This window comes from Callithrix jacchus, chromosome 2 (assembly GCF_049354715.1).
Source record: "Callithrix jacchus isolate 240 chromosome 2, calJac240_pri, whole genome shotgun sequence".
Taxonomy (NCBI): Eukaryota; Metazoa; Chordata; class Mammalia; order Primates; family Cebidae; genus Callithrix; species Callithrix jacchus.
In genome coordinates, this window is record NC_133503.1 from 185,742,144 (window position 1) to 185,766,617 (window position 24,474).

Below are 24,474 nucleotides of genomic sequence, written 5' to 3' on the forward strand. Positions count from 1 at the left end.
AATGAAGCTTAGCAAGGAAAGAGGGAATGGCTAAAATTTATATGCAGGAAGTTGAGCAAGCCGAAAGGCCCTAAGGTAAAGGGAAGAGCAGCACAGTAAGCTTAAGTAAGGGACTGGCTAAATTTCCATAGAAAGTCAACACAGGTATTGAAAGTGGAAATTAGGCCGGGCGCGGTGGCTCAAGCCTGTAATCCCAGCACTTTGGGAGGCCAAGACGGGTGGATCACGAGGTCGAGAGATTGAGACCATCCTGGTCAACATGGTGAAACCCCGTCTCTACCAAAAATACAAAAAATTAGCTGGGCATGGTGGCGCGCACCTGTAATCCCAGCTACTCAGGAGGTTGAGGCAGGAGAATTGCCTGAACCCAGGAGGCGGAGGTTGCGGTGAGCCGAGATCGCGCCACTGCACTCCAGCCTGGGTAACAAGAGCAAAACTCCGTCTCAAAAAAAAAAAAAGAAAGTGGAAATTAAGTTTAGTGTTGGCTGGAGAGGCGATGTATAGCAGCTTGATTTCTTAGACTATGAGAAGTCAATCTCCTTTTTTTTTCTTTTCTTTACAAATAACCATAATTTGAAAGGAAGATATGGAAACTGACTTTTTAATAAGAGTGATGTAGTACAATTTCTAAAGGACTCTTTTGGTTGATATGTAGATAAATGGACTGTGAGCAGGCAAGTGCAGTGGTATCAATCATCTTTAATTGTAATTTTTGTAAAATACTCTAAGGCTCCGGAACAGTTTCCCTTTGTGAGCAACAATACCAGGATACAGATCTTTAACTCTTCTCCTCAGGATATTTATGCTGGGGAACAATTTCTTATGAAACTCTTGCATTTCTTTATGTCTTGCCAACAGAGGCATTAATATTTATTTTCTTCCAGAATATCTCTTATGCAATGTTTGTATAACAGTCAGACTTGGAAGATATGGTGTCTTCCTTAGGTTCAAAAGACTTATTTATTTGATGTAATAATGATAACATAATAAGGATAATGACAGTAATGATGTAATAAGGATAATCATACTCTTTGATACAGATATTGGGCATGTATTTTTTACAATTTGTTGTCAAAGATCCAGTCTCCCTAAATTTAAGACTCCTTAGCTGAGGTACAAACCCACTGTGTGCTCCACATGCACCTGGGGCCTCCCCATCACTCCTCTTCACCTTAAAGTATAAGCGAACAAATCTGAAGGAGAGTTTACGCTCCTTGCTGTGATGTAAGTAAAAAATCCTTTGTCTTTGATTCAGAAGGCTTGTGTTTTCTTCCAGCATCTGACATTGTGTCAGGCTAAGTGAGTAGCATGTAAGTCGGTACAATATCAGATCCCACTCTTCACATTTCTTGACACTTTGTGGAATTCACTCCTACTAGCAACCATTGTGAAAACACCTGTGTGCTTATTATAACTTACAAATGAATGCATTCTCAGTTTGTACCAGAAAATACTTTCACAGTGTTTACACCTAGAATCACCATAAGGTAGCTAATTTCCTCATACTAAGAAGACCTTCTCCCATCTACACTCTGATGAAATTCTCCTATTTAATATCTAAATCAGCTTTGCTAAATATCTAAATTTAACATGGTGTTATGTTTTTGTCAGATTTTCCCCATTCCCACGGGATCTTTCCTGCCATATGTTCTAACCCTCTTGAATTTGGAATCTGATAATTTTTTTCTGAACATTGCAGAATAAATGTCTTCTTTAATGTTCTATCATGTTTAATTTAAAAGTTTCCTTATTTTGGACCTAGTTTTTATTATTCATTGTGACACGTGCTGGGAATATATTGGTAGAAATACTAGCATGGAGCTAATGAACTGCTTAAGGAAGCAAGAGTCCTAAGAGAACAAATGCATCCATTCAAAGAAAATGTGGTTTATATACCACTTTGGTTGATATCTACTTGATTATTTTACAGACACGTAAATCACTAGTGAAATTGTTTATTTTAAAAATTTTCTCTACCATTTTAATCTTAATAATTTTACAACCACTGTCAGCCTTTTATAACATCTAGAACAAAGGCTCGTTTTTTGTTTGTTTGCCTTTTTTATTAAATTTGTCCTGATAGGGGTAGGGGAAAGGGGAGACAGGACTGGGACATATGGTCTTCTTTCTTGATAGATCAATAATGTTTTAATTGAATGTCACATGTTTTGTACTGATATAGTGGAATGCCTGATACTGAGAATTTGTATAGAAGAAAAATATATTTCTCACAGTTCTGGAGGCTGGGAAGTCCAACATCAGTTGTTCTCTGTAAGGGCCTGGTCTCCGCTTGCAAGATGACATCTTTGGAGGGAAGGAATACTTTTCCTTATGTGGCAATAAAGTGGAAGAGAAAATCTTACTCCTGAAAGCCTTTTTTTTTTTGAGGTAGAGTCTCACTCTATCACTTGGGCTGGAATGCAGTGGCACGATCTCAGCTCACTGCAACCTCTTCCTCCCGGATTCAAGCAATTCTCCTGCCTCATCCCCCCGAGTATCTGGGACTACAGGTGCACATCACCACACCCAGCTAATTTTTGTATTTTTAGTGGAGACAGGATTTTAGCATGTTGGCCAGACTTGTCTCAAACTCCTGACCTCAAGCAATCCACCTGCCTTGGCCTCCCAAAATGCTGGAATTACAGGCTTGAGTCAATGTGCCCAGTTTGAAAGCTCTTTTTATGGTGGCATTAATTTATTCATGGGACTGGAACTTTCAAGACCTAAACACCACCCTTTACACGCCACCTCCCAACATTATTGTATTGGTGACTAAGATTTCAATATATAAATTTTGGCTGGGACAAAAACATTCAAGACATAGCACTAACAGAAGATAAAATGATAATATATTTCTCCAGAGAGTGTTCACCATTTCTCTGGTAAGCAATTAGAGAGGATTATATTCACTTTAATCCATTCGGAGTCTGAACTGAGTCATGGCTGATTTGCAGTTTTGTTTAGTGTCAGTTTGTCTCTGATTTGTCTCGTTTCTAGAGCACAACCCTCTAGGGCTCTAGACTGAGAGCCTGCTTGTGCTCTCACAGTGGTCCTTAACTTTAATCACTGTTCAACACGAGGATATAACAAAAAAGCTTTTCTTTGTCTTCCAGGACTTTTCAGCTTAGAGTTTTAGCGTTCTGTTAAACTTCCAATTTAAATTTTGAACCTAACGAATGTCTAGGGAAAATCAACCATGTCCTTCAATTTCCAATTTAATTGCAGATCCAAGAAACTTCCAAAAGCTCCTCTAGTTTCTCTGTCCCCAGTTTAGAATCCCAGCCTCTTGTTAGTTCCTAATATAAGTAAATACCTGTAGAAGAAAGGATGTTTTACAATCAACAGTTTTCATCCTCACAGTTTTTCCTTCTCTAGAATATTACCTCCTCTAGTTGTCTTGCTTCAGCAGTTTTCTGATGCCTGAAAGTGGAGATTTTAAGCTTCTCGCTTTGTTTTTAGTGGGAGAATTGGTTGGTCAAAAACTGCATATTTTATCTAGACCTACATTTTGTAAATGAAGAGCTATTTGGAAACACTTTCATTAAATAATTGGAACTTAAACAGAGCTTAAAGGAAGGATGCTGTTCAATGATAATCTGATTATCAGGAAGATGATTGCTGCCTTGATATTCCCTTGAATGCTACAGATATTTTCTGTTTCAAATTTAATTAAAATTGGGTTAGAACTGCATCTCCTATACTGAGCTAATCCAAGTTTCTCTCCAAAATTTCTGAAGGATTAGTTACCATTTCAAACAATTTTCCCTGTTTCTCAGGAACTTGTTGCCTCTGTTATTTTACATGTCTGCTACACATCCCCCCTTCCCAAAGAACTGTGTTCTCACTGTACAAACTAGTCCTGAAAGATTGGGTGTACAGACTGCAGGAGAAGAAAAGACCAGCTTAGTAGCCATCTGAAAAAGTAATCAGAGGATGGAAATTATAGCCTAAGAATTGATTTTAAAGTAATTATTTCTTCCAAATCTTAACCGGGATAACATGGACAGTTAAATAAACTTGACCTATGGGTGGTTTCCAAAACTGACCTCCAAGGCAGAGAGACTTTGAAATTTACAAGAAGATATTTAGATTCTGGCTCAATTTTACCTACTATCCCTTACTATGTTGGAGGAATCTCTGGTAATCAGAGCTCAAAACACCTTTCTTAGAGGACGATCAGAGGGCATGGCAGGGGGTCAAGTTAGTTGAAGGACAGTCAGGTGTTACGTATTAGAACATATTGAAACTTGATTATATATCTAAATGAGACTTTTTAAGCTAACATGAAAACACTGTCAATTTAAAAAATCTGGTACGATGATACAATTTAAATGGTTACTATTAAAAACTACATCAGTGAGCAGAAAGTTCAAAAGGGGTAGCACATAGAATGTTTCAGAGTTAGACTCAAGAAACAGCTTGTTTCTGTTTGAAACCTGGCTTCTCTACTAATTACAGATTAAATCATGGTCCTGTCGTTATGTTCACAGATCTCTGTTTTTTTCTTTTGTAAAATGGAGATATATAGGTAATTATTATTCTATTGGTGCAAATAGAGATGAAAATATAAAGAATTTGAAACCACACGTGAAATGTAATGAGTCCCGATGTGCACATTGAAGGTAACTAAAACATAAATAAACGGATGGAAAACAATAATGGAATAATCAAAGAAATTATCCAGACTGAAGAAAGGTATAGATTTAAGACTGAAAATCTTCTAACTTGACAGATGATGAAATAATTTTACAAATTTCCATACAGTGAATTTAAATTATTAAGGCAGTAGATATTGTCGAAATACTCATTTGCAAAATTAGGAGTGAACAGCCAATTGATCTTCTTTTAGTGACATTTGAAAGAAAGAACTACAATAAAAGAATCCTTTTCTATCTGAGATAACATTCATGTGACAATTAAGAAATGATGTTTTAAAACACCGGATGTAACAGAAAACAACAACTGTATTATTTACAGTAAAATTCCTTTGGCAAAATATTTGGAGCTATCACAGCCAAATGAAAATTAGAAGAAATAAGAATAAATGTTTTTCAAAAGTAAAGTGTAAAATAAAGTTTATCTAAACTAATATGATTAAACATTTACCAGAAACAATGGAGTGTTTAATATAATCACACAGAAAAACAATAATGATAATTGATAGAAAATACAGTACTTCTTATGAAATGTCATTATATGCACTTCGCATATTGTTAATATGAATATATTCACTTATTGGATCTAATTTATAGTGAAGACACACAATTTACACACACACACACCCCCCTATTCCCTCAGGCTGACATGTTAAGCTATCTGTCCAGCATGTACCACCCTTGGCCAAGAAATTATGCCAAGAAATATTCCATATTTATCTGGAAAGAATGTTTTTCCTCTAAGAGAAATTCTGTAGATAGTTCTTAACATTGTTTTCCTTCTGCTAGTTCATCTTTCCAGTGTTATGTACTGTCTTCTGGGTATACAGCAGTTATCTAAACTATCCCTATTCAAGGTATTCAAAGACACAGATTCCACTTTCAAGGGACTTGCTGTCTAGTTGGGGAAATAAGGATGATATGAAATGTAGCTTGCAATTGATGGAGGTGAAATGGGTTACTTTAGAGAGATCACTGAAAATTGTGTTGTTAAAAGCTGTGGAACATGGTTTGACATTTAGGATAGAGTTCATTCCACAAGGGAGAGTGAATCAGAGAATACTTTTCAGTAAATGGTGGATTAAGACAACATAAAGTTGACAGAATTCAGTGTCAGTTATATTGGTGGGAAAAATCTGAAGAGAGAAGTGTAGCAAAGCAGAGACTCAGTGGCATTTTAATGCACCCATGAGAACACACTAATGACTAAGGACTGTGCTGTATTCTCTACTCCAATATAAGATACTCTGCCCTTCACTGTTTAGTTGCTTTAATACCCAATTGTGGTTGGCTAGAAAAAAATTATGCCAAGAAATATTCCACGTTTACTTGGAAAGTTATTTCTCCCTATTTATTAAGTATTAAACACTAATTCAGAGAATAATCAGGTGAAGGGTTTTTCTTTTAAAATATACAGTAAAATATATAATTTTGTTTAATATTGACCTTATTTTTATTATTAATATGCTAATAACATTTTACTTAAAATTCAAAAACCAGAATTTAAAGATAGTTTTTAAGTTAGAGCCTTTTAAAACTGTATTTTCCTAAAACAACAAAAAAGTATGAAATGTTACCTGATTAAAATGTAGTTTTTTACTTACTTTCACCTCCTCTTTAAATTGTGATGTCAGCTTTTAATTTTAGCATAAAATAATTTCATTGCACAATTTTAACTGCTTAACTTCTCGTCTATAGCAAATAAATTATGGCCATATTATTACTAAATTTCTGAATATAAGCTTGAGCCTGACTTCCAGGAATACGATAACTATGTTCATTCATTTGTAATATGCAAGTTTAACCCAATCCACCAATGTGAAATCATCATTAGTCTACAAAGATAAATGTGTTCTGTTTCATGATCTTCATGATGTTTCTTGAGGGACTGTGCTTTATTTGATGTAACGAGATTTGCCAACCTAATTCTTAGGCTTAATTCTAACTGTAGGGTACATTTGTAAATCTAACAGATTTTATTAAGGCAAGAGATTAATAGTAATTACATGTGCATTTCTATCTCTGTTTACAGGTTTCTAAATCACATTTAATTTGTCCTTGAAATTTGAAAATACTTATTTTTTCCTTTTGATGATTTGCTGTCAAGAATATCTACTACTCATTAAGTTCTCTTTTTTGGTATGTGATTTCCATTTTCCTAGACACTTGAATTCTTTAAAAATAAATGAATGAAAATAGCACATTGTTTCTGAAACAGGAAAAATGCATTGGAAATTTAAAATAATATCTTCTTTGTTTTTTTTTTTTTTTTTTGAGACCAAGTCTCACTCTGTGTCCCGGCTGGAGTGCAGTGGCACGATCTCCACTCACTGCAACCTCTACCTCCCAGGTTCAAGAGATTCTCCTACCTTAGCCTCCCAAGTAGCTGGGACTACAGGCACGTGCCACCATGCCTGGCTAATTTTATATATGTATATATTTTTTTCAGGTGAAGATAATTTCTTTTATTTAATTGCATTTTTGCTTTTGGGGTACATGTGAAGAGCATGTAAGATTGTTGCATAGGTACACACAGGGCAATGTGGTTTGCTGCCTTCCTCCCCATCACCTATATATCACATTTCTCCCCATGTTATCCCTCCCCTAATTCCCATCCCCCACTGTCCCTCCCCTAGTTCCCCCCCACAGACCCCAGTGTGTAATGCTCCCCCCCGTGTCCATGTGTTCTCATTGTTCAACACCACACATGAGTGAGAACATGCAGTGTTTGATTTTCTGTTCTTGTGTCAGTTTGCTGAGAATGATGGTTTCCAGATTCATCCATGTCCCTACAAAGAACACAAACTCATCGTATTTTATGACTGCATAGTATTCCATGGTGTATATGTGCCACATTTTCCTTGTCCAGTCTATCATCGATGGGCATTTGGGTTGGTTCCAAGTCTTTGCTATTGTAAACAGTGCCGAAATGAACATTCGTGTGCATGTGTCCTTATAATAGAGCGATTTATAATCCTTTGTATATATGCCCAGTAATGGGATTGCTGGGTCAAATGGAATTTCTATGTCTAGGTCCTTGAGGAATCACCACACTGTCTTCCACAATGGTTGAACTAATTTACACTCCCACCAGCAGTGTGGGTTTCACTGTGTTGGCCAGTATGGTCAAAAGATTGGATGGGATCCACCCATCCCAGCCACCCAACATGCTGGGATCACAGGTGTGAGCCACTGCACTCGGCCTGAAAATTAAAATTTTTAATCATATGCAGCAAAAGATTTCTTGGGCCGTCATTTTTACTTTGTTGTGGCATTCTGTAGATTTAGTGTTTCCCCTGGCTTTATTACTTTTTATTATTTTTTGCAGCATTCATTCTTCTAAAAAATGATCATAACATTTATAAGTTGCTTTATAGCTTTTAACGGAACAGTTTAAAGGAAACAGGAAAACTTTTTTTCTTGAGGCTATTTGGTATTGGTGAAAGATAATAAAACTTTAAGCTTATATTGCATAGAACTTACAATGAGGGATGTTTTCAATGTTGACTACCTAACTGTTAGAAAGAGATCTATCTATTGCAGTCAGTCCTTTCAAATTTCATACTCCTTTGGTAGGGAAATGCAGGCATTTAGTTTGATACATATTGGAAATCATGGGAATTTTTAAGTGTTTATCTTGTATTTCTTCAGCATTGTCAGATTTGTAGCAATCAGTATTCCCATAGTTTATTTCTGTCCTTCAAATAAGAACTCACAGCTGGTGTGGTAATACGCTTAATTTCTCTACAGATTATAACCATTTAAAATTTTGTTTTTATCCACAGGGTTTCAAGAGACCATTTAGCGATTCCTCCCATTCCTAAACAAAATAACGCACATATAATCTGCCCTGAGTTGCAAATCAAGCCTCAAATATCCTCTAATGGATGTGGCTGCAACTGTGTCCTGCTGAGTCACTTATCTAAGGTCAGGGACAAGACTGGAACACATGGTTTTTTATTCTACGGTGGCTCTCCTTTCTCCTACCAGTCAAATTCTAACATTTATTCAGCCGCACCTTGAGAGAATTACACCATCCTTTACCTGAATGCAGATGCTCAAGCTTGACTAGTGAGAAGTTAAACAGCACGTATACAGTCCTGACCCTAGAATGTCAAAGTGTGGATAACTGCGGTGATCCATTTTAGTGGCTCTTTTGCTTTAGGTAGAAAGATATGCTTTTGTTATTTCAAATTCTATTGATTATTGTTGTTGTTTTACATATATATGTAAAACAGATAAACATTGATTGTTGTTTTACATATATGTTTATATGTGTAGTGATAAAATTGTATATGTATAGATAAAATATACATGTAATGTGTGTATACATATATATATATATATATATAATTGATAGATAAAATTATTTTTCCCCTTATGGATTTGCCAGCTCACACCACCTCTCACCTTTTTACTTCTACTCCCAATGAAGGAAACCTGACTCATGATCACTAAACAAAAAAATTGAAGTAGAAGAATAAACCAAAAATATTGCTAATTTTGGCCAGATGCAGTGGCTCACGCCTGTAATCCCAGCATTTTGGGAAGTCGAGGCAAGCGGATCATGAGCTCAAGAGATCCTGATCAATATGGTAAAACCCCGTCTCTAATAAAAATACAAAAATTAACTGGAAGTGGTGGTGCATGCCTGTAGTCCCAGCCACTTGGGAGGCTGAGGCAGGAAAATCGCTTAAACCCAGAAGGTGGATGAGCTGAGATCACATTACTGCTCTCCAGCCTGGCAACAGAACAAGATTCTGACTCATAAATAAATAAAGAAGTGGTGAATTTTATCATCGCATGTCACTTTGTTTTGCTTTCCTTTTGTGAAAATGTAGGTTCCACTCTTGTGCTTTAATTCTGTCCTTGCTAAGAATCACACAGAACTACAGGAGTCATCTGCTCCACCCTGTGCATTAATGCAGGTGAAGAAAACCATTTTAAAATAGAATTATATGGTCACTTGTTAAAGCACTCTAAAGATTTATACTTACAATTTGTTTAGTGTTTATAAATCTAGTGACTCCAAACATAGCTTTTTTTTGCTTTAACTCATTCATTCTCTACTAAAAAAAATACTGTTTATTAAAGGTGTGTGATAAATAACTGGTACAAGGTTTAGCTTGGAGCTCATACTCTTAAAAAAAAAAGGCTGTTCTTATCTCAACTGTTGCAAATATTATATTATTGTTATATATTTATGATTTTTTAATCTTTTGGCTTGGACTTCATTTTAAAATCTCCTTTTTCCTTCTTTATTTCCCTCCTTTCTAAATTAACATTTAGACAAATTAATGTGTTATTCATGAGCAGATTTTCTGATATTCTTCAAGAATCACACAGTTGTTTCATTTGTATTTGTGTTTATCTTGTAAAATCTGATATAAAGTCTTGAATATGTGGATAAAATGGCAAAGAAAGATTGAACAGTTTAAAATACGTCTTGGAAATCTTGGTAAGAGATGGCAGCTTCTTTGCAGAAAGAGATGTTTTCGTGCTGAGAGTGGAAAAGCAAGGCTCAGAAGAAAAAGGGCAAAAGAAACTTACAAGAGCTACTGTGCAGCATCTGATAAAGAACGAATATTGGCCGGGCACGGTGGCTCACGCCTGTAAACACAGCACTTTAGGAGGCCAAGGAGAACAGATCAAAAAGTCAGGATTCAGAATCAGCCTGCCCAATATGGTGAAACCCATCTATAGTAAAAATAAAAAAGTTAGCCAGGCCTGTTGGCAGGTGCCTGTAGTCTCAGCTACTCAGGAGGCTGAGGCAGGAGAATTGCATAAACCCGGGAGGCAGAGGTTACAGTGAAATGAGATCGCGCCACTGCACTCCAGCCTGGATGAGAAAGTGAGACTCATATTAAAAGAAAAAAAAAGAATGAACATTAACATATTGATTATTAATCTCCTTGGATAACATATTTTAAATTTTTCTATATATTTGGTGGAATCAATTAAGATGGTTATAATTTGTATCAACATTATTTATATATTCAAAAGCAGAAATAGACAACGGATGGTTCTATTTACCCAAGATTTCAAGATTATCAAGAAGGAGTGTGGCAGATGGTCAAAGGGATGACATTCCAGGGTGCAAATCAGAACATTATGACACATTGGATCATACATTTCTGGTTTGGCAGAAAGAAAATTGAGGCCACAAGGATGTTTGCAAACTCAGATGAACAAGCAGAATCCAGAGCCCAAAAATGGAGATTAAGCCACCGTAGGATTCAAAGAAGGAAAAGTCAGGAAATAGGAAGAAATAAACCTTCATTGGAGAGCATAAAGAGATCATGCTGCTGACGTGATACACGATATATTAGTTCACTTTGCTTTTAATTTCTTTCTACTGGTCAATGTAATAAGAAAACCATAACAGAAGACAAGTTCCTGCTGAGGATAGTTCAAATCATTGTTAATCAAGTACTTATTATGGAAAGGGTGTTTGTGGGAAAGCAGAGCACTGTTGTTTGATGCATGCTCTCTGATAATGGTTAAATTATGAATAGATCTATTGCAGCTGCAGGAATGAAAAAAAGTGCCTATTTATTTGTCTGGTGGAAGTTGAGGAGCATTTCTTAGCTTTCTCTTCATACACATTAAACATTTTTTTTGGTCTAATTACAGATCCACTTCTGAGGATTTCAATGTTTCTGTTGCTCTGATAGATTTGGAAATATTATTTTAATGGTTGGATTATGCTTGAGAGAAAATACATCTTTCTGCCTACATTATCAAAAATGGAATTTGCTGAAATAGCTGAGAGTACATAGATGTCTAATAATTTCAGTTTCAGAAAAAGCGTAGTTTTTAGTATTTGCTAAGCTATAAGGTAATTTTTGATTAAAAAATGGGATTTATTTTTGGCCCCAAACCTCTTTTAAAGGCATGGTTTATTTTAACTTAAACTGTATTATACTTTACAAAGGTGGCATATAAAGTCTCCCCAGCAAGGTCTTTCAAAATGTTGAACCAAAAAAATGAGACACATAACAGTAGCTCAAGAAAACTACACCTGATCTCCGAGAGCGTGTGACTTGTATTCCACTACCATATTCTGTGACCTCCTATCCCTGTGGAAATACAGAAGTTGAATGCATCACTACCTAACAATATATTTTATGACAAATATTTTTGTGAAAGAGCCCCACAAAATTATTATCAATTATAAACATCTTTGGAATATTTATTGCTACAAAGATGAAGCAATTATGTATATTGTTATGATTGCTTTTCAAAGGAATTAAATTTCAATTATTTCAGTTACCACAGGATATTATTAGAGTATAGGCATGAGTCTGATATTATATATGTGTGTGTGACAATCTCCCTGCTCCCTCCTGTTTGTGTACACATCCTTTTTGAACAGGAAGTGGGATCATATACCAATAAATGATGTATTGTCATCTATTTTGAAATATTAAAATATATGCAAAATGGGACCGAGCACGGTGGCTCACCCTTGTAATCCCAGGTCTTTGGGAGGCCAAGATGGGTGGATCATCTGAGGTAAGGAGTTTGAGACCAGCCTGGCCAAGAAGGTGAAATGCTGTCACTACTGAAAATACAAAAATTCGCCGGGCATGGTGGCACACACCTGTAATCTAATCTACTGGGGAGGCCGAGGCAGGAGAATCACATGAACCCAGGAGACAGAGGTTGAAGTGAGCTGAGATTGCACCATTGCACTCCAGCCTGAGTGACAGGAGCTCTGTCTCAAAAAAAAAAAAAGAAACGAAATATGTGCAAAACTGTTTCTGATTCAAACTAAGGGTCTACTTAGTTTAAAGTTTTACTTAAAGTTAGTTAAAGTACTTAGTTTAAAGTTGTATTTAGTTTAAAGTTTTACTTAGCTTCTACAAATACTAGAAACATATTGATGATAATAAAAAACACATTAAAAAGTTTACCAAAATGTTCTGAACATTTTCAGGGGATCTTTTCTTAAGAAAATTTATATATGACATGTAAACATTCTGTTAATTCTTAATGTGAAATATTTTTCAAACATTTTTACTGTCTCAAGTCTTCTAAACACATATTATTGGTTTAAAATTTCATTTTTCATGTAGTCAACTCAAAACTACATACAGTACTCCAATGCAGCAGCCCTTTCAATAATGAGAAGCAGAAATTTCTTATCTTTATTGAATGCTTTCAGATTGTTTATTTTGTTTGACAGTGCGATAGACTTACTGCTGTATGTCTATATTTATGTCTAATCTATCATTTACCTGTCTAGCTATTTACCTATCAAGCATCTATCTATATTTTGAAATAATAGTTGCTATTCAACATCCTTCCTATTGATAGTTTTCAAAGTCTACCCTCTAATATGCATTTTTATTTCCTGTCTTATTGTATAATTTCTTTGTTCTAGCTATACAAAATCTCTTTGAATCTTAATCTAATACGTTAGCTCTACTAGCTCGGCTTTCAAATGTTTTATAATCTGATGTCTTCCTTCAAGTTATAGAGAGCGAGAATTAAGAACCCAGCGATGGTGCACATTAGAGATTGACATTGACAGCTAGCCCTTCTCATACACAGATTTCCCATCCTGCTATGTTTCCTCTTTATTCAGTGCATATTAATTTTTCTTATTCATTTGGATGCCTTTTGAGACTTCTATAGTATCTTATTTATATTTTAACCATTGTATCTTATTTATATTTTAACCATTCTCTAACCATGTTAGAGAATTGTTATCGGTCTTGTTGCCTAATTTTGCAGTTTCAGCAAGACATATTATATTGTGTCTAATGTGTATACATATATATGTACTTATGTGTATTTTTGTGTGATGTGTTTTGTGGTGTGTGTATATATATATATATATACACACATATGTGTATGTGTGTATCTATCTGTATATGTATATTCTTCCTTGCACATTCTTCCTCAGTGTTCAAAGTTTTCTTGTTCAAGTTCAGTGAGCCTTCTGCCAAGTACACATTTTGCTGTTCCGCTGAGGTGCAGAATATCCCTTGTCAAATGCTCATTATTCTGCTATGCTAAACCTTTCTAGGTGGGAAGCTCTTTGCCTCCTGAATCCTCTTTTCTTTTCAAAAATGACAACTTTAACTGGAAAAAAAAAGAAGGGATATTTTTATGTCTTTACGTCTTAGAGATTTCTGTTTCAGGACTTAAAATGCACTAGAAACATATTCTGGCATTTGTCTTGTTTCTGAATGCATTCCCAATAGTTATCCTGAAAAATAGCATGCTTCAAGAGTATTAATGTGAGTCAAATGCTAGGCTGGAACCATGAAAGAATCACCATCTGCTCGGCATGTTATGTCATTTCACATGTTGTTATTCATGTTTCCCGGAGATTCAGGGAAACATGAAAAATAACATGTGAAATGGCATAACATGCAGTGCCTCACATCTCTTCTTCAGAAGAACAGTTGTGAGATTCTCAGGCATATTTGTGCCCATGAATACTTATTTCATACATATCCCGTAGACTAAAGCTTATGTTAATTATGATTCCACATCCTATAGCTGATAGATATGCTTCCACAATGGTCAGGTTTTCTGGGAAAAGTACCCATGACTGATGGATTATTATATAATTCACATGATGTCATTCCTCTGCTGCTTCTTTCTCTATCCGATAACATGTTTAAGAATGGACAGCTGATGTAGTTTCAAAAAATTCCTCTTTCACTGACTTAGAAAATTTTTTCAATTTCTCATTAAGTTATTTAATTTCTGATTTTCAGGAACTCAATCATATATGTGTGTATATTTTCCTGTTTTATTATATATAGTACATTGAATATTTGAAAAAGTTTTTTAGTATATTAATTTAGTCATGTACGATAAATAATACCATTGTAGGGTATTGCACTGTGACTGTTATAAATGTACCTATATGAAATACTATTTCAGTTTTCAGAATAAAAGACATTGATATGAGAAAAAGAAGCCCTAATTGTGATTATCTAATGACTCACTTACTTTGCAATGCAAAATAATTAAGTCATAGATATAGCTGCATGTTGAGTTCCCCAGAGTTGATTTGGCATTTGGAGTGCAGGTGTTAGTGGAATATGCCATTGGGATCAACATCAGTAGATCACAGGAGAAGGAAGAAGGACTGGGTAGAGTGACACATGGAGCTGCCATTCAGGTTTAATGACTTCTTAATGGCTGAGTCCATGGAAAAGCTCTGTAGCTAAAGTTGTCTCTCAGTATTGTCAGTAGTATAGAAAGTGGATGTCCCAACCTTTGTAACCTTTCAGCAGTGAGTCATTAGTTATATGCTATTTCAGAAGGGTGTGACCTGGGGGCAGGTGGCAATCTATAGCTAGGGCGACAGGTAATTTTATGAAGGGATCTGAACAGTACATCCAAGTATGGACCACATGGGTTCTCAGCTAATATGCATTGAGGGACGAGGAATAGTAGTGCAATGAAACATATGTACTGAGGACGTCAATACCATTTGGCAGTGAATTGGAGATGAGGCAATGTGACACTGTAGTGTTCAGCAGGGTTCTAGAATAGAGGTTTTATCCGTATCATTTACTAGCTTTGTGATTTTGGGCAACTAACACTCTGAGATGAGGGTTATCTATTTTTAAATTTGTATTTTAATAAAAATTATTTTCAGCTATAAGTTAAAGAATTTAACACCCTGCCCCTCATAAGGTTTTATGGATTGAACACAATATATCATGCAGGCATTTGCTATAGTACATTGCATTTAATAAACATATTCTTAAAAAGATGATTAGCTATGTTATTCACCTTAACTTCCCCATGATCAAACAATAGTGTTTCAAATCACAGCTAAGTCTAAAATAGTTTATTGCTTGATCTACTATCTCCATAGAAATATTATCTAAACCAGTAGTTCTTATATCTCTTTTAAGCATCAATATCACCTGAATAGTTTGCTAAAAATACAGATTTGTGCTTCTGTCACCTATATTCAGAGTCAGTAGGTTTGGGGAAAATCTCCTTGGCTCACCTCAAAGTATAGGACCCTAAGTATATGACTTCAGGCCATTTGTATACCTTTAAATCTTGTGGCTGTTAGGTCCACGTCCAAAAGGTTCATCTCTTCCTCCCTCCTTTGTCTTTCTACTATTTTCCTTTATCTTTAGTGTGGCTGTATTAGTTTTTCTAAATAGGTTTCTCAATTGGAGATCCAATATTAGCTTCTCTGTAATAATTGCCCCTTCATGTTTCCTTGTCCATTTCATAAACTGAAACACGAAAGTCACACATCCCCATTTTATGCATTAAAGCAAATGTGAATCTTGAATGGCGGCTTGACTAAGTTTATTTTGTTTTGCTTATGTCTATCATAGATAACACAGCCAGCATTCTGACAAGGCGGAGGAGATTTAGTCGAACTGTTCAGGATGTGTATTATCTGCCCATTATGATCTCTGATGGTGGAATCCCCTCTCTCAGCAGCAGCAGCACCCTCACCATCAGGGTTTGTGCATGCGAGAGAGATGGGCGCGTGCGGACCTGCCATGCAGAAGCCTTCCTGTCCTCGGCTGGTTTGAGTACAGGAGCCTTAATCGCTATTCTTCTGTGTGTTCTCATTCTCCTAGGTAAGTCATTCTAAACCCAAGTTTGTATGATGACAATTCTGAATGAGAGGAAATCATTTTGACAAAGTTAAGGATTAGGCATGCATAAGGCAACCATAATGTGGGTAAGGAAACAGCTGCACCAATTTCCTTTGAATTAATTTTCTAAATACTATCATTAATCTCAAAATAATTAGACTCTTCTGTTATTTCAGTTCTTTCACTGTTGCAAGTTATTCAGTTCTGTCCTTCTGAAAGAGCTAAGTGTTGAAAGAACTGAAATAATAGATGAAGGAATAGCTTTTAAAAGTGTATACTTAAGAAAGAATATTAAAATATTCAGAATCCAATCTTGAAAGAAACTTTAAATTTTTTTTTCAAGAACCTAAGTGGCATCATGCTAAAGGAATCCAACCAGGACCCCAGCCCGCTTATCTTCTGAGATCAGAGGAGGTCAGCCATTCATTCAGGATGAGGGTGAGGGTCACATGGTCATAGGATGAGTAAATGCAGAGATCTAATATATAACAAAAGGACTTTAGTTAATAACACTATTGTGATGTATTGGAAATTTGCAAAGACAGTAAACTTTAGGTGTTTTCTCCCCTCCCCATGAAAAAGAGGGTGTAACTATGTGAGATGACAGATACATTAATTTGCTTAACTGTGCTAAGCCTCTCACTATGTACTAAGAGTGAAGACTATTATTGGGAAAACATCATTGTGTTGCACACCTTAACTATATAAACGAATAAATCATAAAACTAATCTGAAAATCAAATAAAAATAGACATCTTGTAGAAACTTCTAGTTCAAAATAGTTAATCATTAATGTTAGCTGAGTTAACATACTGACTAAATATATTTTGACCTTAGATATTAAATTTTATTAAATTCAATTTATTACCTTAAAAACAATAGACTTTTTTAACTTGAAATTTTCATTGCAGTTTATTAAAAAATAAACCACTTTCTCTAATTTTACTTTATCTGTTGTAATAATCTGCCTCTTTTCACTACTGCATGAGGAGCTGATATAATTATAAACTCTTTAGATTGCTCTTTGAAACAAGATAGCAAATCCATATTGTAATAACAAGAAAGATGGATGTAAGGAATCTTTCCTCTTTATAAGGTGAGCACCCATGTCCTAACCCTTTTTTCTTTCTCTTAGCAGTCTGTTTTTATTCTTTTTATGGTACTGTGCATACATGAAAAAATAATTGACTGTTTTTCTGAGAAAGAGGCATTCTTGCAAAAATATGTTTCTTGTTTTGTTCCTGGGGTTGAAGACAAATAATGTGTATAGATGGAGTGGAGATTAAAGTGTAATGAGCCTGGAAAGGAGAAGGGATTTGTACGAAAGGGTGAGAGTGTCCTGAGCCTTATGGGATGTGGCCAAACTGGTGAGTTTTGTTTTAGGAGTATAAGGAAAGATTTTAAGCCAGAGAGTCCCATTATAAAATCTTCAGTTTGCAAAAATGAACTCCTGGTGGCAAGAAGGAATGTAGGCAAACCACTCAGGAAAGCTCTGCCCTTGTCTCCCTTAGACAGAACGTGTATTAGAGTAGCATACTCCTAACAGACCTGAGGAAAAGTTAATACTATCAAGCTACTTTAAATGGACTCAGAAATGATCTTTGATAATGTAGATATCTGCATGAATTAAAATGGCATCAAATACACCTTCTTTTATCTTGCTGAATGTAGATCCTGAACTACCATGAGCTAGGGCACATTGGAAGTGCACTTCATTGAAGTTACCCAGCAAGAGAATATATGTAGAGAGACAGTGGATTGGGATTGTGAAAACTACAATGTGAATGCTAAATAAGAAGGATGAGATAGCAGAGATCAGTGAAGTCAGGGTAGAAAGGAGTAAAGTACACTGTCACAAAAGTGAGGGAAAGTAGGGTATCATGGAGCATCACGCTGTCTAGTAGATCTTGCCCATAAAGTCAAAAGATGCTTACAAGTTCAATAAATTAAGCACCAAAATGATCAATTGCACATAAAGCATGGAAGTTTGGTGCACCATAGCAAGAACTATTTCGTTACATTCAAGTCTTCTAGCTGGGCATGGTGGCATGTACCCGTAGTCCCAGCTACTTGGGAGGCTGAGGTGAGAGAATCCTTTGAGCCTGGGAGTTGGAGGATGCAGTGAGCTGTGATCACACTACTGCACTTCAGCCCGGGTGACAGAGTGAGACCCTGTCTCAAAAATAAATAAAGATATAAAAACAAATAAATATGTAGAGTAGATGTGTGGTGGAGAGGAATGCCTGGAAAAGAGTCTTTAGAAACTTTACATATTTATTGGTCAGAACGGCTATTTTCTTTAGATATAAACATGCTTCAGCTTTTCTGGTCTTTGAAAAGAAAAAGAAAAAGAGCACAAACACTCCAGAAGGAGAAAACAAAGCTGCACAACAATTACCCTGTATCTTTCTGGAGTCCTAATTGAAGTCACAGAGAATAGAACGCAGGGATGTTAATGAGAGTTCTTCTAGGCTTCTTACTCTTAAAAATAGATCACTTGGGTGAGGCATGTTGTCTTCAGATATCATGCTCATTTATCATCATAAAACTATTTTCATTTACTAAGATAAATACCAAAAATGTAATTAACATGTTAAGTGTTTAGGTACATTTTGAGGTGCATTATTTGAAAGAATATTTTATGTTTTCATGAAATGATACTTCCTTTTAATTGGTTTTTATGAAAATGTTTTCTCATTTGGGATAAGTAATAGAACATTTGTAAATTTAGTGATATTCCTCAAGACTAATACATTCACTATATGTTTATTTTTTCATTTGTATTAGTTGAAACTCAGATATGCAGTGAAAGCATATTTGAGCCGGGGTCTGACTGGAACCTCTTCCAGCTACCCTTTCAGTCCATACCTCACGTATAAGCAGGTGACCTAGGTGAGGCTTGTTCCCTAATCTTGGATATAAATTTCTGGATAAATGAGGATAACAGTGGGTTTAGTGGGAATGTATGCTGGACTAAGAGAAGAAGATGGAATTGGTGAGAAGATGCTGTAAAAGCATATTTGAGTTTCAACTAATAAAATGAGTGAAAATATGCATTGTAACTACAGTTATATGTTAGAAAGCAGTGCATGCTTTTCACGGCATTGATGTTTTTATTGTTATTCAGAAAGTATCTAGCTAAGGCATATAAGATATAGTTATCTGTAATTTTAAAATAATGTTATTTGTAAGATTATGATTTTCAACTAAAATATTGACAAAACCAAAGGTAGCAAAACTTTATTTTTGAGCTTCTAATTCTGAAATAATATTAAACAGTCACGGCTAAGTAAATTGTAAAATTAATGTTTTAATATTAAAAATATTTTCCCTCTCAGCTTCTTATTTGTGAAAATGGCTGCGATTATACAAACCCAGCCCTAGTTTTGCCAGTAATTGCATGGTCTCAGGCAGCACATTCAGTCTTTCTTATTTCTATTTCCAAACCTATGAAAATGGCATTTTAGTTGAAAGGCACTTAGAGTCATCTGTAGAATTTTGTAATACTTATTTTTGTTTTATTAAAGATTACATATGGTTCAACATTTTACAACATGGTGAGAATCCATCTATCTATATGTTGAATGGTGCTTATGAATCTTAGAGCCTAACTTAAATGACAGATATGAACATGAGTTGGATTATTTTCTGTTGAGATTACCCTTTTTATGTCTATTGTATATGATAGATGGAAGATCATTTAAAGTGAGTCTTTATGATGCAATCAGAATTTACCATGACAGTAGAGGTAGCAGAAGTCCTCTCTTCCTCCCAGAGGCCTGACTTTTATTTCTCAACATTACCCCATCTCTTGCCAGAGGGACTACAGCAGTTGGCAAGGTAAACCTTGATCAAACTTGGCATAAGTCATTGAGGCAGGATCTGACTGGGACCTCTTTCAGCTACCCTTTCAGTCCAGACCCCGTGTATAACAGGTGGCCTAAGTGAGGCCACCATAAGTGAGCCATGGATTAATCCCTGTATTGCATATCAATTTCCTGATAAATGGGGTTGAGAGTGGATTTGGTGTGAACACGTGGTGGAATAAGAGAAGAGGATGGAATTGGTGAGGAGATAAAGGTCAGCCTGCTTTTCATCTGAGCTATTTTAATGGTTTTGTGTGCTACTGTTTCTTTAAAAATCTAAGGTTTCAGAAAGAGATGCCACGACCAGGTGTGGCAAGTCGCACTCTTTAAGTGAATCAAAACAACCTCGTCAACTCAGGGCACCTCAATTCTACCAAATGTAGTGCCAACATATAATGGTATGAAAAAGAATCAAATGATATTTGAGGGTTAAAAAATTCTGCTATGAAAGCTTCTTAGGGAGGAGGATGTTGAGATTCAGTATGTAATGGGTTCAAATGCAAGTTGTATGACAGTTTTGTTTTTTTTTTCTTCATTTTTTTTTTTTTTTTAAGAGACAGGTTTTCACCATGTTGGCCAGGCTGGTCTCGAACTCCTGACCTCAGGTCATCCATCCACCTCAGCCTCCCAAAGTGCTAGGATTACAGGCCACTGCACCCAGCCACTTCATTATTTTTTTTTTTAATTTTTTATTGGATTTTAGGTTTTGGGGTACATGAGCAGAGCATGCAAGACAGTTGCTTAGGAACACACATGGCAGTGTGCTTTTCTTTCCTTCTCCCCTTCACCCACATTTGGCATTTCTCCCCAGGCTATCCCTCCCCACCTCCCCCTCCCACTGGCCCTCCCCTTTTCCCCCCAGTAGACCCCAGTGTTTAGTACTTCCCTTTCTGTGTCCATGTGTTCTCATTTTTCATCACCCGCCTATGAGTGAGAATATGCGGTGTTTCATTTTCTGTTCTTGTGTCAGTTTGCTGAGGATGACGTTCTCCAGATTCATCCATGTCCCTACAAACGACACAAACTCATCATTTCTGATTGCTACATAATATTCCATGGTGTATATGTGCCACATTTTTCCAATCCAGTCTATTATTGATGGGCATTTTGGTTGATTCCAGGTCTTTGCTATTGTAAACAGTGCTGCAACGAACATTCGTGTACATGTGTCCTTATAGTAGAACGATTTATAGTCTTTTGGATATATACCCAGTAATGGGATTGCTGGGTCAAATGGAATTTCTATTTCTAAGGCCTTGAGGAATCGCCACACTGTCTTCCACAATGGTTGAACTAATTTACACTCCCACCAACAGTGTAAAAGTGTTCCTTTTTCTCCACATCCTCTCCAGCATCTGTTGTCTCCAGATTTTTTAATGATCGCCATTCTAACTGGCGTGAGATGGTATCTCAATGTGGTTTTGATTTGCATCTCTCTGATGACCAGTGACGATGAGCATTTTTTCATATGATTGTTGGCCTCATATATGTCTTCTTTCGTAAAGTGTCTGTTCATATCCTTTGCCCACTTTTGAATGGGCTTGTTTGTTTTTTTCCTGTAAATCTGCTTGAGTTGTTTGTAAATTCTGGATATCAGCCCTTTGTCAGATGGGTAAACTGCAAAAATTTTTTCCCATTCTGTTGGTTGCCGATCCACTCTAGTGACTGTTTCTTTTGCCGTGCAGAAGCTGTGGAGTTTCATTAGGTCCCATTTGTCTATTTTGGCTTTGTTGCCAATGCTTTTGGTGTTTTGTTCATGAAGTCCTTGCCTACTCCTATGTCCTGGATAGTTTTGCCTAGATTTCTTTCTAGGGTTTTTATCGTGCCAAGTCTTATGTTTAAGTCTTTAATCCATCTGGAGTTAATTTTAGTGTAAGGTGTCAGGAAGGGGTCCAGTTTCTGCTTTCTGCACATGGCTAGCCAGTTTTCCCAACACCATTTGTTAAACAGGGAATCCTTTCCCCCTTGCTTGTTTTTGTCAGGTTTATCAAAGATTGTATGGTTGTAGATATGTTGTGTTGCCTCTGGTGCCTCTGTTTTGTTCCATTGGTCTATATCTCTGTTTTGGTACCAGTACCATGCTGTTTTGATTACTGTAGCCTTGTAGTATAGTTTGAAATCCGGTAGTGTGATGCCCCCCGCTGTGTTCTTTTTGCTTAGAATTGACTTGGCTATGCGGGCTCTCTTTTGGTTCCATATGAAGTTCATGGTGGTTTTTTCCAGTTCTGTGAAGAAAGTCAATGGTAGCTTGATGGGGATAGCGTTGATTCTGTAAATTACTTTGGGCAGTATAGCCATTTTCACGATGTTAATTCTTCCTAACCATGAACATGGAATGTTTCTCCATCTGTTTGTGTCCTCTCTGATTTCGTTGAGCAGCTTAAATGATGGGAACTGAAAGCCACTTAGAATGCCAAGCACAGGTATGAAACATAATATACACGAATAAATACACAGTATGAGAAAATAAATCCATAAAGTTTCCCCAACTTTGAATTACTTGATAATAAAAACAATTCATAAAACTTCACAAATTTATTCTAATTTATAATATAAAATGATAATTTCAAGGGCATTTAAAATTCTGCCTTAACTTGAGCAGAAGAAAAAGAAATTTACTAACCAAGGATGAAATATTTATTTAGATTAAAGACATCTCAGAAAAACTACAGCTTATTCAAGTTTCAATCCAAGTTATGCAACTAAAATTAGCTTTGAAATAGATCAGAAATTATTTGATTTTGTACAAAGAAACAATTTATCTGTCTATCTATCTACGTATCTATCTATCTATCATCTATTTATCTATCTATCTATCTATCTATCTATTGTAACACTACCTTGGTTCTTTTATATTGTATTTTACCAGATGACTCACTGTAAGAAGAGGTACCTTGCCCACGTGTATGGTTTGATAGATTAGCAGGGTCATTTGAATGCATTCTTTTGACTGTCAGTTTTTAAATAAGGGTGTGACTCTCTATTTATATGTATGATTATTATTTGCACTCATTCTTTTAAAATATCCTTTGGTCTCAGGATTTTTTTTTTGAAACATTTCATTTGTTTTTAAAACATTCAGAAATATTCTCCAGTACAATTAGGAGTTTGATGTTATTAAACCATAAGCTAATTTTTAAAAAGTATTTTAAAACTATTTTCCCAGTGAGGCTATTACTGTTCAGGAGAATTCACTTAACACAATATCACATTACCACTTTCACAGAGATTAGATTTTTGTTTGTTCACATGAGAATTGTTTATGGAGTATCTACCTGGTGCTGTCTGCTCCAGAAATACCTGGTGAACCAACAGACATGAAAATAACTTCATCAAGAACACAGTGTATCATCCATGTTTCAACATTCTTCACTGAGTTGATTTGAATTTACCTCTAACTAGAGGGATCCTATGTCTGCTTATGCCCTGATGTCCGGGCCTAATTATAAACAACATCCCCTCTCACCCAAAAGTGTCTCAGATTTTGATTATTTTTTATATTGATCCTATTATTAAAGAAGTGTGTAACAAGTCTAGGAATCACTGAATAGAAGCAAATAACACCCAGAAAGATAGCAAATAATAGCTTCTCTGGGGAAAAGGTAGATGTAAACCTTCAAAGTTCACATGAAATGGTCTTTATATTTTGAATCAAAATATATCAGGATTATTTTCTTAACTTTTGAGAAGTAAGAAACTATATACCACAATAATTAAAGAGCCAGGATTATCCTTGTATTTCATTAAGTGAATATGATACATATACAAAGACTGAAAAATTGCACAATTATCAAAGGATGCAAATTACCTCCATACCTCTATGGCAGTATTGATTCCCTGATGTGCCTAAACATAAATTCCCTTGATGTCAACCACCAACCATTTCAATATAAAAGAAAATAACTTGATTTATTGGCAAAAGTAAGAAATTGTACTATAATAAATTAGGCAGTCTGTATAAATAGGTCTTTCAATCTCGACCAGCCTCCTCATTTAGTTATAAAGATGAACAGAGATACACAGTGCATGATAAATCAAAACATCTGAATACAGTGGAGTGAGTTACTGGAGGATGTTGTTTAGGGCTTTGAATTAGAAAGCTGTAAGGTGGATTTATGCTAAAATACACAGGAGTTATGAAATGCATATTTACTGTGTTCAGCAAAAGCCCTTTTTACCCCAAAATAAAGTGGTATATAAGCTAATGTTTTCAAAGTATAGGCAAAGTATATGGGCAAATCTGTTTTTCTGTGTATAATATTGTAGATCAAGGCATGTGTAGTATCAGCGTTTCATTTTCAGCTTTCTGTAACCACTTAATTTCAAACAACAGGGACTCATGCAATGCTTCCC

At 35.7% G+C, this 24,474-nt stretch overlaps 1 protein-coding gene across 10 annotated transcripts in view; it reads left to right on the forward strand.

Annotated features, from left to right (window-relative positions):
* CDH18 (cadherin 18) overlaps positions 1-24,474 on the forward strand; it is a 1,140,329-nt gene that overhangs the window by 1,110,905 nt on the left and 4,950 nt on the right. For 4 of the 10 annotated variants that reach the window (XM_078365644.1, XM_078365645.1, XM_035292295.3 and 1 more), the window contains one exon: positions 15,986-16,237. In XM_078365644.1, the coding sequence (XP_078221770.1) occupies positions 15,986-16,237 (252 nt within the window). The remainder of the gene's footprint in view (positions 1-15,985; positions 16,238-24,474) is intronic. The other 6 variants (XM_078365646.1, XM_035292301.3, XM_078365647.1 and 3 more) reach the window with 2 other exon arrangements.